Source organism: Seriola lalandi, unplaced genomic scaffold, assembly GCF_002814215.2.
Source record: "Seriola lalandi dorsalis isolate HSWRI2012SDOR001 ecotype SW California unplaced genomic scaffold, Sedor1 jcf7180002054797, whole genome shotgun sequence".
NCBI classification, from domain to species: domain Eukaryota; kingdom Metazoa; phylum Chordata; class Actinopteri; order Carangiformes; family Carangidae; genus Seriola; species Seriola lalandi.
In genome coordinates, this window is record NW_019525350.1 from 183,254 (window position 1) to 200,903 (window position 17,650).

General features: G+C 40.3%; 2 protein-coding genes across 2 annotated transcripts; both read right to left on the reverse strand.

The window, feature by feature from the left end:
• Nucleotides 1-334: 334 nt before the first annotated feature.
• Nucleotides 335-2,923, reverse strand: lsm2 (LSM2 homolog, U6 small nuclear RNA and mRNA degradation associated). The gene is made up of 5 exons (XM_023425951.2): nt 2,813-2,923; nt 2,540-2,607; nt 2,110-2,140; nt 1,928-1,987; nt 335-883 (listed from the first exon to the last, which is right to left on the reverse strand). Exons 1-5 carry the CDS (start codon nt 2,813-2,815, stop codon nt 758-760), a joined length of 288 nt encoding a protein of 95 aa, XP_023281719.1. The 5' UTR covers nt 2,816-2,923; the 3' UTR covers nt 335-757.
• An 873-nt stretch (nt 2,924-3,796) lies between these two features.
• On the reverse strand, nt 3,797-17,059 carry inpp5d (inositol polyphosphate-5-phosphatase D). The gene is made up of 27 exons (XM_023425948.2): nt 16,739-17,059; nt 16,170-16,233; nt 12,910-13,045; nt 12,658-12,802; nt 12,333-12,473; nt 12,154-12,244; nt 11,502-11,579; nt 11,314-11,391; nt 11,094-11,217; nt 10,188-10,294; nt 9,692-9,794; nt 9,416-9,612; nt 9,220-9,337; nt 9,019-9,115; nt 8,182-8,320; nt 7,724-7,832; nt 7,498-7,586; nt 7,129-7,210; nt 6,418-6,507; nt 6,206-6,316; nt 6,032-6,111; nt 5,854-5,941; nt 5,625-5,771; nt 5,471-5,534; nt 5,187-5,378; nt 4,578-5,023; nt 3,797-4,498 (listed from the first exon to the last, which is right to left on the reverse strand). The coding sequence occupies exons 1-27, from the start codon at nt 16,876-16,878 to the stop codon at nt 4,458-4,460; spliced, it is 3,297 nt and encodes a 1,098-aa protein (XP_023281716.1). The 5' UTR covers nt 16,879-17,059; the 3' UTR covers nt 3,797-4,457.
• Nucleotides 17,060-17,650: the final 591 nt, after the last annotated feature.

Genomic DNA, 17,650 nt, shown 5'->3' on the forward strand with positions numbered 1-17,650 from the left:
TACTAATAACCCAGTGGTTCCATCACTCGTGTATTACAAGCTAATCTCTTAAACATGTAACGCACATGCTTGTGACAAACACTTCACAGTACACCTCTTACAACACACCGTCATGTCCTCACTATAGCCTCTCATGTTTTAGTTCCTCTCAGTATTATCATTTGGACGTCGTCATGGGATTTGAATCTTTATATCAACAAATGCAGTCAATTCATGGTAATAAGGCTAATTCAGTGTCTCCAATAATTTTAACCAAACAAAACTAAAATCTTTGAAACTTTTTTTAATGAATAAACTACAAAAAAGACCTATGACAAAAAACTTGGTCAAAATGTAAATAAAATAGCTTTTTATTTTGAAGTGGCATAAAAAAAAAAAAAACCCAAAGTCATAATTTGCTGGTATTATGCAACAGAAACATTTCAACAGATCTTGACCTCGACTTGGCTCAAAATTGCATTTATTTCTGATTTTTTTAAACCAAACAAAAGACAGTATCAAATGAAGCCTCCTATACGGCCTGTGAGGTAAAGAACATTTTTCATAATTACAGTTTGGTAAATTCCTGATTTCTAATGTTCGGAATGCAATTAAATTCTTGTGAAAGCACAGAGGTTAATAACCAATACTACAAGAGTACAAGAGGCGCACAGACTGTATCTTCTTTAAATGAAATTAACTCAAAAGTTAAACTACCCATTATCAACTGTCACAAAAACCCCACCCACCCTGAACTAAACCCCATCCCGCAGGTAAATCACTGCTTCTGCTGCATCGCTTCTTTTCGCGCAGCGTCTTGCAGCAGCTGAGTGTCCACTTCATCTGCAGGTAGCTGAACGTACCGGACCACGGATCCACGGATGAAACAGTTTTTCACGGACAGCTGGAGCAAATTAAAACAAAATGGAGTTTGAAGACGACCAAAAGCGTTGCAGATGATTTGACTCAGCTCTCAGCAATACGAAATCTGTCCAATATTATTTTAACAGATGGCTGATGATGGGATTTTTATTTTTGTGATCTGAAGTGTCTCATTTATTGCAACTCTCAAATTAGAACCAGAACAGCTTCGTGGGTGTTTTGCTGACAATGGCTTTACTATCTCCTTTTTTGTCATATAATAATAATAATAATAATAATAATAATAATAACAACAACAACAGTTTTTCTTCCAACCTCTTTAAAACCTAAAATGTATAAAAGTATGGAGGTGGTCTTTTCTTTGCCACAAATTTGGCTCGCACATACAGACATTGGTATTAAACCGTATAAAGAAATATTTCACATTTTGTGTGTTACACCTGTTGCCATGCGTATAAAACACACTATACATATTCCTTTTAGATGAAGTATAGACTCCACATGGAAAGTATGGACAGGCAGACACAGTCCTTTGTGTCTGTATCTAACAGTTTATAAGTTTCCCATGGATGCTTACAGGGTGTGGAGACTTGCAACACACAAATGTGTGTTCAAGTTTGTGTGTGTGTGTGTATACGCTTATTTGGGATTTGGAAAACACTATTGTTTAAATACATTTTACAGCTGAGACCCACAGTAATGCATATTGTCTGTAGCAGACTTCTGAAACGTCATCAGTTGAAAATCATATAAGCAATTCTCCTTGTAAATAAAAATCATGAAGTATCATGGTGATAAAACAGCGTTAAGTATATTTTTTGAGGTTATTGTAGACAGTAGCACCGTGCACAACTTCAAACACTATAGAAATGTATAGGATGCATAGATACCTAAACTAAGCAAACAGCCGGCACTCATAGATAAATAGTCTTCTTGTTTGATGTGACAGAAAGAACAAACCCATTTCAGCTATAAGCCATGCTGATGATGGCTTATAGCTGAAACGGGTTAAAACAGATGTGTGGCAAAATCTGAAGTGTGAAGACAGTGAATGAGCCAAACCTACCATGTGTGGATATTTCTCTGGATCTGTGACACTGATGTCTGTGAGCTTAATGTTCAGGTACTGAAACACACAAGCAGAGAGTGGAGATGTCAGAAGATCAGAGGTCACAACTGGGCAGTCAGACAGAAATTATAAAAGCTGATTAGCTTTGTTTCAAAAGGAAAATTAACATTATTTCTGACCTGGTCAACAGAATGAAGTGTCCCACAGATGCTAAAAAAGGAGAAAGACATTAGTACAAAATGACAGGCACTGATAAACATGGATGTGGACAAAATACCAAGAATACTTTGCAATAAACTACAAAACATCCCCACACCACAATAACTCCTGTTGTTTTGATTATGTTTTCGGAGTCAGTGACAGGGTAACCATACGTATGGTAATGTTGAGCATGTGTCATGTCGCATTTATTTGTCTCAAATAATGTCAATTCAAGGCTGAAGTTGGAGCAGGAACTTTTCTAGCCTCTCTAGCTTCCATCGTTTACATTCCCCCTCCACTGCTACAAACAGCTAACGGTAGAACCGTTGTTGCAGCTAAATTACGGAAGCTAAAGCTACTCATGCCAACAAGTTACGAGCTTAAGTTGGGGGAGAAAAAAAAACTAACCTCAGGTCGTTTTTGAGCTCCACCACCACGTCCTTTCCCACCAGAGATTTGAAAAACGAGTAGAAAAGCTGAAAAACAGAGCGACGTGCTAACGTTAATGTTAGCGGCGGGCTAACTGTCGAGCATGATACAGGCTTGCTAACAGCTAGCAAGAAAAAGCCCGTGAAGCTGATGCAGTGCGTTGTGGGTAATTCAACGGCTCACTGAAAGTTGAGACGAGACATTTAATATGTGAATAAAAGACAAATTCACATACTTAAACTAATTTCTTACCATTATTGCTGTTGGTAATCTTGTGGTAGTGCGTCTGGTGTTGATGATGTATGAGGCTGCGTGGTATCTCTGCGACTGACCGCGGTGTAGTTACACAACGGCTCCATATGGGGGAGCCAGAGGTGCGTTCAAAGGTTCACAGGTGTGGAAAACACATCGTACCTGAGAAAGGTTTTTTTTTATTGTAGCTCGTTAAGTGAATGGTCTGACCGTAAATCATTATCACTATGAGGTAAAACATGTGACATAGTTTGTTAGAGAATGAGTGGAATAACTCTCTATCTTGAGGGATATCCCTTATTCTGAAGCATCTCTGCCGATCGACACCTGCTGGCTTCACTAGATCAGTGGTTTGCAACCTTTTTACAACCTATGAACTCTTTGAAATAAAGCAATTTCGCCGTCTGACCCACTGTCAGTGGTTGCATATGTACATTTTGGTAAACATTTGAAGAGGCTAAATTATCCAGTTAAGCTTAGAGGGTTATCTAACAAAAAAAAACTTTATATTTTATGGTCAAATATTTTCTTTCATGTTGTGGCTCCTCAGATTTATCTTGCGACCCATTGAGGTATCCTGACCCCGAGGTTGGGAACCACTGCAATCTACTACACAGTATTAATCTTTATGTAAAGAATATTGTTTAACATGTACACAGCCTACGTCCTCGTGTAACAGTGTGTGCAGCTCAGCCTTACTCATATCTGACTGGGCAAAATAAAATAAGTAACATCAGGCACTGATGACTATTTTTTCAATACCATCAAGTAAAATGTCTCAAATGATAACATTTTTTTTTTTGCTGGCCTGGATAACAAATGGTATTTGCAGTCTGCATGCAGTACTTTAAAGCAACAGCAGATGGGAGCAAATGATGGTAATGTTACAGGGGCTCTGCCTATTTGAATACAGTCCTACAAGCAATACAAGCCTGACATGAGGCTGTGAAAAAAAAAGAAAAAAAGAAAACTAGAAAAGACCCATTAAGCGTTAACATTTAAATTTATTGTAGCACTTATCATAGATCTTCAAGGCAAACATGTCAATGTCTGTGCAACATAATACTGTGCGGTAAACATTCGTTAGCCACTGTATAGTGTAAAACTCTACATGAAATTAAACATAATTACTTAGTAGCAGAGTTCAATTTAAACCTATGTTGTAATGCGAGCTCAGCAGAAATCGGAAAACGGGTCTTATTTCACAGGAACAGTCCCACACTTGAGGACTGCTTATTCACCGTCTTGCTAAATCTTAGATGAGAAGATTGATACCACATTCAATTTCTGCCTGTTAAATAAGGAACTACAGCCACTGACAGGTTAGCTTAGCTTAGCATGAAGGTATTTGTATAGCTTGTTTTCCACTGTCTCCAGCCTTTATGCTAAGCTAAGTTAACTGACCGCTGGCTGTAGCTTCATATTGTAAAGAATTATAATCTCATCCAACTCTTAGCAAGAAAGAAAACAGGAGTATTTCCCAGAGTGTTGATAAATGAATAACCACACATCAGTGACACACACACACACACACACACAGTAAGGGGAGTGACTGGCTGAAGACTTTTCTTTGTGTATTTTATGTTTCCAGAAATGCAGAGCAGGAAGCTGTACAATCAGTGAGGACCAGCGCTGTAGCTTGATCTCACTTCACAGAGCGACCCATCTTGGGAACTTCAGGAAGTGCTAAAGAAAGACAAAGATTTTGGCATCATCATTCGTCTTACATTTGTCAGGAAATTTATGACAAAGAGCTATTCCTTACTGTCTTTGTGAGACTGTGATTGGCCAGGTCTCGCCGGCAGTCTGAGTTTGCTGGGGAGTTCGGAGTTGTCTCTGTAGTCTCTGGGTTTAGGGGTCTGGGGCTCCGGCATGCCTGGTCGGGCCTTAGCTGGTAAACGGGGCCGGTTCTGTGCCATCCCACCTTCTGAGCGTGAGGGTACCACTGGTTTCTTTTGAGCTGAGGGATGCGAGGTGCTGGGGGTTGGAGGATGAGGTTTGGTCTCAGAGCAGGTGAAGGAGCGGTTGCGTGGGGTGGGCACCGGGGGGCGGTCAGCGTCTCCATCTGCTGGTTTGAGTGCAAAAAATGGATCTGGGGGTATGAGGTGGTCTTTCTGCTGGAGGTCTTGGTCCTTGCCTCTTCCATGGGACAGTCCCATTGAACCGTACAGCGGGTTGTCAAACATCTCTGACGACTTTCCATCCTCCCCCCTACAGAGACAAAGGATCGTGTTGGAAGAAATTCAGTTTCACTTTCTACTGAATCATGTCAGCTTCTGGTTTTATGTTATTTTTAGAGTGGTGTTTTCCTGAGCTCTGAGAGACTCAGCGAAACTGCAACTGAAATCACACTGCACTAGAAGCAAGCACTTACATGGGACAAGGTTTTCCTGTGGGGTTGCGTGTGCTCACGTCAAAACCACCCTTCTTGGAGTCTTTACTCCCTTGCCCAATAGTGACATTTTTTGGTGGCATGCTGTAACTCCAGCCTTTATCCATCACATTCCCACTTTTGTAGGACATGTAATTCGGGTTGGAAATATCATGTGCTTGGGTGATGGAACACCTGTCAACAAACAAACAGAAAAATGTCACAGCAGGAAGTCGGGTTTGAGATAGTCTCAAGTAACCGCATGGAAGAAAAAAAAAAACCCTCACTTGTTTTGGTCACCGCCTTTCCCTTTTGAGTTGACAGGGTCGTCCCTTTCAACTTTGATGAAATCTGAAATCAGAGTAAAATGGAAATTGATGCTACAAGAAGTGAAGTTGAATGTATTTAATAAGAAAGTCCTGAGCTGATTTCCAGACTCACCGTATAACTTCTCCGTGGGCTTGCCCTCAGAGGTTTGCAACTGGATGCCGCCTGTCAAGGTGCCCGTCTTCTCTCCATGGTGAGTCAGTGTGACCTGAAACTCGGTGTAGCAGAACTCAGCAGCTCGCAGCGCAATACAGCCCTCACCTTTGGAAATGACACATCAGTACACTGTAATCACCGCTCAGCTCGGCACAAGTGTATCACAAACTACATGCGAGCTCATTACCGTACGACTCGTCACAGTCTGTCGACTTCACACAGATGAGGATGTGCTGGTCCAGGAGGTACTCGGGGTCAGAGATGATGGGGGTGAGCTTGAAAAGATAGAGAGAGACAATGAACGCTGACGGCTCGATGCGTCATTGAGGCAAATTCAACACCAAAAAGCTGCATCTTCACTTTACCACAACTTGGTTGCCGAACCAAACTTTTATGGAGCCGTCCGAGTGCTCTGTGTTATCTCCCTCTGAAGTCTTCACAGTTTCTGTAGACATTGAGAGAAATATCTGTTTTGATGATCTCAGCCTATTTTAAATCAAACTCCAATGAGATGAGGTCAATCAAAAGACCAAACTTACTCTCCAAGCAGCTGGAATGATATTCAATGAAGAACTTGGTCTTTGATTTTGTCGACAATATGGCCACACAGTTCATGATTTGTATCCCACCCTGAGGTGCACTGTTTGGATCTGAAAAGATAAATAAAAACAAAAAAACATTTACATCGTACTACAATTTTACAACAAGGACCATAAGCTCATGTGTAGTGAGGTGCAGCTGGTGAACATACCTTGCTTGGAGACAAACTGTGAAGCTACTCCAACTTCAAATGAGGCAAAGACTGGTGAGTGGTCACTTGTCATGATGTCATTAGTGCACCCTGCAAGTTGGAAAAGTTCATTTTAAATAAGTTTGTCTCAGAAAATGTCATTAAAAACATTAAAAAACATGTAGTTACACTTTATTTTAGTGATCCATATTTACATATAAAAAATTTTTTCTTGGTCGTTTTATGGAAAGAACGATGTCATTTGGTGTTAATTGTACGAAGAATTTCCTTAAGAGATAATCTTCATTTGATCGAATACCTATTCTTTTTTATTTTTATATTTTTATTTATTTTTGTTGTTGAATTGTATGCTTTCCAAGGGACAAATTTATACTTTCAGATTTTTTTCTTTTCTTTAATTTAATTTAATTTAATTTAATTTTTTAATTTAATTTAATTTAATTTAATTTAACTTAATTTATTTTATTTTATTTTATTTAGGAACTGTGACCACGGTATCTACTTAGAGGGACATGTTATAGTTAAAAAATGAATTTTTCTCTCTGGTGAACAAATATATACTTACTAACATATACACTAAAACATATCTGCATTAAGCCAATAATTGCATGTTCAGCTGACAGGCTGCATTATTTCTTCTCAGGAAATGATTCTGAAATGATTGATCCATAAAATAAAGCACGACCAAACTGTTGATGAAGAACTACTCACCATAAGCTTGGCAGACAACATGAACCAGAGGGTATGACTTCCGCAGGACACGATCACACCACGAGGGTAAATTGTATTTTGTCTGTAGAGTTAAATTTGTCACACGTATATAAATACAGTATATAACAGATTTCACGCACAGGACTGAAAACCATTTTGCTTTACAAAGTTATGAGGTTGGTGAGTCGTCTGCTGACGCTCCAGACCCATGATTTGATTGCTGTGTGTGATATATAACATATAAGATGATAATGACATAGTTAAATTCTTGATCTTTGTGTCTTAAAGGAAATTGGTTTACTGTTCCTGTAATCTGAGGCCTGACAGGAGCCGTGCAGGGAAAAGACATCTGACTAAGCATGAGCTTACCCCTGTGGCTTTGGCCTTTGTGTAGGCATACTTCTCTCGTGTGTCTCGTTCAAAGCGATAGGTTGGTGCAAATGTGATTTCCTCCTCATCTACAATCAAATAAAAAATGATCAAGACATGTGTTCTCAATATAATGATGTATTCTGACAACCAATACGTGCAGAGGACGTCCAGAAAAGATCTGTTTTAGTCAATATAAGGCACATGCAGTATTATATAACCTCACCAAAATGCAAGAAGACCTTTCCATCATCCCTCTCCATGCTGAGCTGGTCTTTACAGAGGAGTTCCTGGTACTGCTGCTGTTTGATCTTTGTCACAATGTACTCAGCTTCCTGTGAAGGGAAACAGTGCAAAGTCATGACTTTTCCTGCCTTAAAGTTTTAGCAGCTGAGAGCTGAAACACCTGACAACCAGCACAATCTTTTCTGCACAAGTCACTGCTGGATCACTGAGGTGAATGTCAGGACAACATAAATATAAAAAGGTTTATATAAAAAGTAGACACAGATCATATGTTTATTATTCTGCATGTTATTATTAGGAGGATTTATAACAAAAGAAGCCAATTAACATGTTATACTAGCAATTAATTTGGTTGCAAGCACATACAGTATATGCTATATATCATACATTTGTTTGTGTGTCACGTCCGTACAGTGAACCGCATTCGTCACAACTTACTGTAGATGGGAATTCAACGCGGTAGTTCAAATCCCCGAGCCAGAAGAGGTGGGTGAAGCGGTTTGTGATGTCAAACGGATTGAGCTTCTTGTCCCCCAGATTCAGAAATCGCAGGATGTTGGTGTAGTTTTGATTGCGTCTGCAAATCCAACAACAAAAATATATTGCTAAAAACAAATCAAAAATGTGATTTTCAAGAGCCGATTATATTTTTTTGTTTTTTATGGCATTTCTTCAGGAGACAAAAAATAAATAAAAAAGAGTTAGTGAAAGATAAACACAATAGTAAACAAATTAAGTTAAGGTTAAAGGAACAGCATAGAGATTTTTTTAATCTTTTTACAATATATTTGAATTATTCTACTAAAGTTATTATTTGTTGATGTAGTCAGTAATATTTTTGCCTTATCTAATGACCTTTTACTACATTTCGTCGGTTTCAGGTATTAGTATCTGTAGAGCTTCCTTCCTGTTCTGCCTGGCTGCATAAAGCTTCAACAACATCTACCAATTAGGGCAGGCTGCGTGAGGCCTGAGAGGCAAAATCCAGGGCAACAGGTCCAAAAAAACGGCTTGGAACTGCTCCCGAAGCTCATTGCTGTGAGTGCATACTAACAAATGAAGGGTTTTAACATAATTCCCACTCTTTTCACATCTGGATTTTGGCAGCTGGAGTGTCAGGAGATCATTTTTATTGAGATTTTTGAGAGTAAAATCAGGGGACATGCCTCTCAACTCCTGCCTCCAGTAGAAGTTACAGGCTTTATATAAAACGCACTTATAGCTAATGTTGCTGCTACAGTGATAAAACGAGTCTGGGTGTAATCTGCTGCTGACCTGAGCTTCTTCTCACTTCCAGAGGTCAGGTGACTGTTGACAAAGCCAAAAGATGTACCGTTGAACATGAAGGACACTCCCACTGCTCCCTTGTTTCCTGTAGCGAACAACAAACACGACAGTGAGGACTGATGGGTAATTGTTCGATGTACTTTTACAACGCGTCTTTAAATGTCTTTATGAAGAAGTGGAACTGCTTACCCAGAGTGTTGGCGATCCCCGTCTTCACGCTGTCAGAGAAAATATGGGAGATCCTGTTTTCGTGCTCAGGCTTGGCCAGGACCACGATCCGGATGTTCCACAGAGTGTGAATCGCCACCTGGATGTGAGGAAATGTTTATTATTGCATCAGCGCTCTGCACCTGAATCCTGCTGGTCCTGCGTCACACTCACTGACCTGTTTGAAGCTGATGTTTGTGATGTTCCTCAGGACTCCCTTCACTGTGTCCGCCCACTCCCTCTCGCCCAGAGGATCCTCCTGAGTCCCGATGACGTAGAAATCATGCGGGATGTGATCCGCGGTGTCGTCTCGTGTCTTACCTTGGCCTTTACACTGAAACCAGGAGTTGAAGTTGTGGGGAGGTCCTGCGTTTCCTGCAGGTTCACTGTAGTGTTACTTTGTCGGTCAAAAATTCAAATTCAGTGAAAACATTTAAGTTGTTAACCTGCTTACCCATGTTCCAGGTGCCAATAAACACCGTGATCATGTCTGGTTCAGGCTTTTCAGAGTGTTTGTTCTTCATTTGTTGAAGCAGTTGGCAGAATCCTTCTCTTTTCTGGTGAGACACATTAAAAATACATGATCTCTGGAAATGCAACTGGCAACTTAAAGCTCCTGAAACCATTTTTTTTATTCAATCAGCTACATGAACCCACTATTTCCTGACAACATGAGAGATTTCAGTATTTTTGTTTTCGTTTGTTATCGTCTCACTGGTTTGAAGTGGGTGTGGCTAAAATGGAAAAAGATGATATCACATTCCTTCCATGCACCAATCACCAACATTTGAATCAAATTGAGATGACTCGTTTGCTTGATGCTAATGAAACCAAAGCTAATGTTGCCAGGGCAGCTGTTAATCAAATCTGATCAATGAATATTAAATCTTTTCCATAAATACTTGATATAAAAACAAATTCTCAGGGACATTAAGCCAGATGTCTCTTACCTTTGTGTCATCAAACACAAAGTCTTTACGGGAAATCTTCTCTTTCTCTGTCTCCACGACGATGACTAGTTTGGCGTGCATTTTCTGAGATTTCACCAACTGCAGAACTAAAAAATAATTGCAGTACTGTTATTAAAGCTGAGCAGTGTTTATGGTTTACAGCTAAATGCTACAGGCACCATGCTAGTGTTGCAGTTGAGTCACTAAACCTTGGGTCCAAGTCGCATCTGGAGTCCCCAGTGTTCGAGTCCGAGTCCAAGTTCAAGTCCAAGTCACCAAAGAAGAGTCTGAGTCGAGTCCCTATTACTTGATTCCGAGTCCAAGTCATCAAGGTTTAGTCCATGTCAAGTTCAAAGCTAAATGCTACAGTCACCATGCTAGTGTCCAGTCACTAAACCAAGTCGAGTCTCGAGTCCCCAGTGTTCAAGTCCGAGTCCAAGTCCTGGACTCAGGACAGCAGGTCTAATGTTTAACATTTACACCATCTTGGTTGAGCATGTTAGCATGCTAACCTTTACTAAATAACACTAATCACAAAGAAGAGCTGAGGCTGAGGGGACTGTCATTAGATTTTCAGGTAATTGGTCATTAACCAAAGTATTGGACACACTGAAATATTGATCTGATGATGGTGCTACTAACATGTCAAGATATCGGGGGATCACCAGTGTTGTTACAATTTACCCAATTGCTGTCAAGACTCTTAAAGCCACAAATGTGAATCTCGAGGTCGTGCTAAAGGAAAGGTTGGAGCATTACTACAGTCAGGAGGATTCGTCACATGAGGATCATGAAAGTCTGTAAAAAATGTAATTGTGATATTTGGATCAACTTATTGAACATTGCTAAAACCACGCTGCTAGCATGGCTAATTATACAAAGGAAGGCTATAGGACGCATCTTTACTTTTATTGTGCACATAGTATTTGTCTTCAGGCCCATCTTTTGACTTCTTGAAGTAGAGTTTCCCACTTTCAACATCTACTTTCAGGAACATCTTTGTGGGAAGAGCAAGAGTATCTTGCTTGACCTAGAAGAGTTAAAGAGGAAATTGATAAAATAAGCTGCATACCTCCAGACGTTTTTATTTAATTTTCCTGCAGTGTAAACTAAATACGGGAAGTACCTCGAACGTAACCAGCGGTATGAGAGATTTCCTGTGACCTCCCTCATATCCAACGGACTCAAACATATAACTTTTAGCCTGAAAAAGAAATAGAGAAGTTAGATTTGTCATCCTTAACATCATCTGTCGACATGTCACAAACCAACATTGCTCATTGTCAGTCAGTCAAATGAGATACAGTAGTTTACCTTATCTTCTATCGAGTAGAGCAGTTTTGTCAGTTGCTCCATCCTAAAGGACACAGAATGACCTGAATCGGCAGAAATCTGGAAAAAAAAGACAAAAAGGGAAATAATACTCGATGATAAGGACTTTTTTTTGGTTTGTGATACCGAGCTTTCAACCTCTGCGGCTGAAAAATGAAGCCGATACGGAAGTGCCAAAAACTGCAGTTCCTCTAATGACCACTAGTCACAGTCAATCCCCATAGACTCCCATGTTAAAATGTTTACAGCAGAATTAAACATGTTTACAGTCTGGTACAAAAAATAAGTTTTTGACTCTACAGCTCATTTCCTCCTTCATGACAACCGTTTATATAAATCACCTATTTACATTTTATTAAGGCTTACACTTCTTTATAATTGAGGGTGTACCACTTTCAGTGACAGGTGGGCGAGTGCATGCTTGCTCCATACACGCCCCACCTCTTTGCCCCATTTTTATATTAGCCGGGAGTTGGCCGTAGTCAGGCACTGCCAAGATGGCAACAGCGGATCCAGCTCACTCTGAGCTTCAAAAGCCACTCTTCGAAAACCTATGGGTGACGTCACGTTGGCAACGTCCATCTTTACATACAGTCTATGGTTGATTAGGCAAAGGATCAAAGGTGTTACCCACATGTCTTGGATACTGGCCAATCCCCGGAGAGAGCTGTTGGTCCAACGTTTTATGGAAGACCTCCAGAGCTGGCATGATGTGGGAAATTTCACTGCCTCGCGGAAAAGATCAGAGCACGGTTAAATCAGCCCAATACATTATAGTCTATACAATGTATTGTGTTGACTGGGCAGCTCTACCTGTTTAGAGTCTTGCAGATCGACAGCAGTAGCTTCTTAAGGCCGGGGAGGTTGTGGTTACCGTTCTGTACTTGTTCAGCATCCAAGCAGAGTGAGGTCCTGAAGTATTCCTGGATGGCCATTTGATGCTCCTCAGTTACTCTGGAAATATGAAACACATAGTTATTTCACGTATCGGACAAGCACATCACTGTGTCAAATCACTGCCCGTGATCATAAAGATTAGTGCATTGCACACACTGTACGGTGCAAGTGTATTATCAGAAACTTTGCATGGTGAATCATTTGGATGACTCGCTATACAATTTTTCATAAGTGACCATACGCGGACAGATCCATGTGCTGCAGCCTCATCAGGTAGGTGTCTGATAAAGATTTGCAGGCCTGCTCAGAGGACTTGGAGTCACCATCTTTCATGTCATTTGCTGTGAAGTTCCTGGGTGGAAGCTGCGGTGGGAGATTGTTGGATTCTGCAGCACAAACACATATCGGATGTTTAGGAACGTTCATATCTATGACTGGCACATATTCTGTTTTATATTACAGCCAATATACAGATGAAGTGAAGGCGTTGGACCTGGTTCCTCGTCCACCTCCTCCTCCCTCTGGATGGAGTACTGCAAATGCGTGACCAGGCCCATGTTGGGACTGTAATACGCCTCCACCAGCTCAGGCAGCATAGTGAAGAACCTGATAGGAACTCCTTCAGATGCCTGAAGAGTAGATCACAGCAGGTTTAAGGTGACCACAAACGTCATGTTTTTTTCGTTTTGTTACTAAACCAGGTGACGTAACCTTTAAGTGTTACTTTCCATATATTGCCAGATATGTCTGCGGCTTCTAGAGCTGCATTTAAGTATCGGTACTCTGAAACTTTACTGAGCGATTATAGACGAAGCATGAAAGTGATTCAGCTTCTGTCTCTCTAACGGATCTGCAATTGGCACTATACTTGCTCTAAGCAGTGCTTGAATTATATTAAAATGCACCTGTAAGCATTAGAAATTTGAAAGTCCAGCTATATGAAATACCAAGAATAATTCACGTGCACATATTATCAATAGATATACTGATGCTGGGCTCTGTTCAGACCATTTAAGGACCGAGGATTTTGGAGGCACACGCATTTAAACTTTGAGGAGAAACTAGTTACATGTAACAGGATTATGTGATTAAATTACAGTTACTAATACAGTTATGTCTGAATATATTCCTTTCAGTAAAAAGCCGATTCGTAGACTGTAACCTTCTGTTGACAATATGACAATGTGGGTGAGACGGGGGAGAGGTGTGAGTCTGATAATACTGACTACTTTAATTCTGCATTGTGTTTTCATTAAATGGGAAGCCGGAGAGGTCATTAGGTTGTGACATATCTGCAGCGCACCGAGACACTAAATGAGTGGTACTGAGAAGTAATCAAATGTAATAAATTAGATTACTTTGCATGCTCGCACACTTTGCATTGCTTTGCATCGGACTACTTACATGTTAACATGGTAATGAGTGATCTGTAACCTGTTGCATTTCAAACGTAACCTTAACTCACGCTGTTTAAACTGAACCTCACAGAGCTGCACACGTCTGCCTCTTCTAGCACCTTGTTTGAGGAGGAAACGAACCTATTTTACCCGACGCTTACAGTAACTATAGCTACCACCAGCACCGACACTCATTAACTGACAGTACTCAGACGGACCAGAATCGAACTCCACAGTGGTGAGTAATGGCCCGGTTCATGTGTCCAACCCTAAAATAGGAATCCTATCATTAAAATTTGGTCTCAAATTTTCATTGTATATATGGTGTATATATATATATATATATATATATATATATATTTTTTTTTTTTTCCCATATAACAACTCAGTTACACCCATCCATAATAACCCACAAGCCCAAGCTGTTTTCACTTCCTCCATGTGGGTGTCATTTTTTTTTTTTTTTTTTAACACCAGTCTTATATCAAAGGTAACAACAGAAAGATATCAAGCCAGTAAAGCATCTCCTGATGTGTGCACTGAAGTCAAGCCTTCCTCATGAATCATTCTTAAAGCATGGAAACAATTGAGCTTCCCCGGCCCCTCAGTCTACACTGAATGCAACATATGGATAGATATTTTTCGTTTTTTATAGTTATGAATGTTTATATTATATATATTTATGTTTATAATAGACCTGCAGCTCGGGATTAATAGAGACATTAAATCTTCTGCCATCTGAAAGCAGGGTGGATGTTTACATGACAGACTTGCTATTGCACCTTCACACTGACTGAAGTTTTGTTCAGACTCTAAGATTTGCTTTGTCAGCAGTAGGAAAGTAGCAAACATTATTAAAATTACAAGAGTTATTTTTAATGTTCATTTGATTTTTAAACTTTTCTTGTTTGTTTTTTTTTTTTATGAAAACGTGACAAGACTAAAGGCTCTTTTTTAACAGTCTAAAGCGCAAGCTGACGCAAGTGCACTTAGGGCGTGTCCATATGACTTTTACTACTAAAAAGCAGTTGCTGCACCAGGCACATGGTTCAAAGGGTTGTGCTTAGTCTCTAAGTTATTCATGGGAGTGTTTTGGGCACAGCATGCAATGAACCAATCAGAGTGCAATCTCCCATTCGCTTTAAAAAGCCAAGCACACTTGCACTTGGATTGCTATTATAAGAGTGCAGTGTTTCACAAAGAATTAAGGTTCTATTGGTGGTGAGTTGGTCACGTATTGTGATTGAACCAGTGAGCCCAGGCCAGCAGCTCTGTGCACAGAGGGAATCAATGCGCTGCTCAGCTCTACAAAGAAGCAACGGCACAAATGACAACAGGACTGGATTGTAACGTTCCATCGGACTCATCCAAACATCTGAAGCGTGTTCTGCCTGTGCGTAAGTGAACACGTGTTGTGCATTACTCTCTTTATTACAGTAAAATACTGCACCATTGACCTCAGGTCAGGATTGTGCTGGTAAATCGCTCTCCACTGCCTTAAAATAGGATTGCACCAACAATGCACCTGACCACACCTCATTTTGAGACCAAACATGTCCATGGGTGCTCAGGTGAGTGCAAATGTATTTGTTGTTTAAACAATGTGGGTGCTGGACGGAAAAAAGACAACCGCATCGGTCTGAAACTAGCAAATAGACTCGCGTTTCGCTTTGCACCTAGTGTAAGGTGGAGCCCAGGGCCCTAAGAGTCCACCACCACGCTTGTGGCTCAGCTTGCTAACATGCTCTCAATGATAATGCTAACATGCTGATGTTTAGTGGGTAACGTTTACCTGCAAAATAGAGTTTTGATCTGATGATAGCACCAGATGAAAGACTGGAATTCATCCTTGCGGGCGCATAAATGTGTGCACAGACTTCCATTTTCAATCCATTTAATTGTTAATTGTTAATTCACTAATGGCCAAAAATGTGATGGTGGCACTAGATGAAAATCAGGGGCTCGTTAAATCCTCTGGGGAACATGAACATCTTGACAAAATATCATAGCAATGTATCTATTAGTTGTTGAGTTACATTGTGCACCAGAGAGGCGGACTAACCGACAGACTGACATGAATACGCTGCTAGCAAGGCTAAAAACTTTACCACAAGCCAGTGATCGTTTATTACGAACGTACAGTGTCTAAATATATACAGCACCCCTTTTAAATGAGGTTAAAGCTTAACAGGCGCTGCAGCAATAAAAACAGCGTTGTACCAGTGTTTGTGTTTAATATTAAAAACAGAAATAGGCCTTAATCTTTAACTACGGTGTAAATAAATAACAAATGCTAATAATTCTCCAACCATAACAACTCATTTGACTGTGGGTCAGAGTGAACCTTTCCACCCACCTGGACAGAGAGCTTCCTATCCTCATTCGGCAGGATCCTGTATGTGTACACGCAGTTCTGGTATCTGTGGTTAAAATGATAAAATGCAAATATTTGTCACTGGAAGCTGACATGACTGTGGGGTAAAGACACATGCAGCCGGCCAGTGTGATCACTGTGTGCTGAACCTGCTATCAGAGCACTTTGAGTAGCATTTCAAATGAAGGTTGCCCAATGAAAAATGATAGGAATTGAAGAGGCAGCGCAGTATGCAAATAAAGGGGAACTTGTCTTTCTTGCAGTGTATTTGTGCAGAAGTGTTTTATATATTGTAATTCAGCAGGGGGAAATGTAACCTTTAATCGTGGTATATTAATCATGTCCTAACTCTGACATTAAGAGCTGTTTTATCTTAAAGCTAACGTCAAAAACAAACAGTATAACAGTCATTTCCTATTTTCTTTATTATTAGTTAGGATCTCACACAGCTCACACTGCAAGGAACAGCAAGGAACAAGAACCATTATCTGTGTAACTGTTTCAAAATGAAATGTCAGCGCAATAGTTAGAAGCAAGTAATGTCTACTTACAAAACACAGAGGGCATATGCTCCCTGTATGGACTCACTGTCCCGGATAAGGAAGCTTCCATCTCTCGCTGCTTTGGAAAGAAGATCCTCAGCTTTGGATCGAGTTATATTACCATGGTACCAAGGCTGAAAACTCTGCATCCTGCCTCTCACGCCGCAAACTGAGCTCAGGAGTTTTGCATCTGCTCTCAAACGATATTCCAGCAAACAAAAGGAGACTCAGTTTTTCTGTCCGGCTAGTGTCATCTTTTCATGATGCGTAACTTCTACGTGCTTTCTTTCACTAGTTCATCCACTACCTCCGAAAGCTGTAAAAGGAAGCTGCTACAAGCTCGGCCCTGAACTTCCTCATTTGAGAAGTGAAGAGAGGAGGGCCCTGCTCTGCCTGCTTTATGACAGATCCGCACAGCTGTAAATGGAAATACACACTTTTGCATGCTGAGTAGAAAATCTTTACTCTGATAATCAACCAACATACCCAGCGCTTTAGTTTGTGCACAACTGTTTATTAATATCGACTTTCCTTGAGAACAGTGCAGTCTGTTGTAAAGACTAAAGCTGAAAGAAGTGAAAAAAGGAAGTAACCAAAAAAAAAAAAAAAGACAAGTATGATTATTCTTACTTGTTGTAAAAGAATTTACAGATAAACTAGCTTGAAAATAATATGTAATTCACAATATGAGGATCCTCATTTTGTTCCCAGATGGATTTTTAAAGCTCAAATCATGTCTGCCCTTTGACCTAAAGTAAAACAAGCGCTCATATTCACCCAGAGGAGGTGGCCTGGGTCTGACTGCTAACTGTTTAATCATCTAATATCAATCAGGAGCGCTTGGGGGTTTTCTAAAGTATATACATTCAGGAAATACAAGTTTAGAGTGGTTTGCCATGTTCATGTGATGGACAGGAAGTC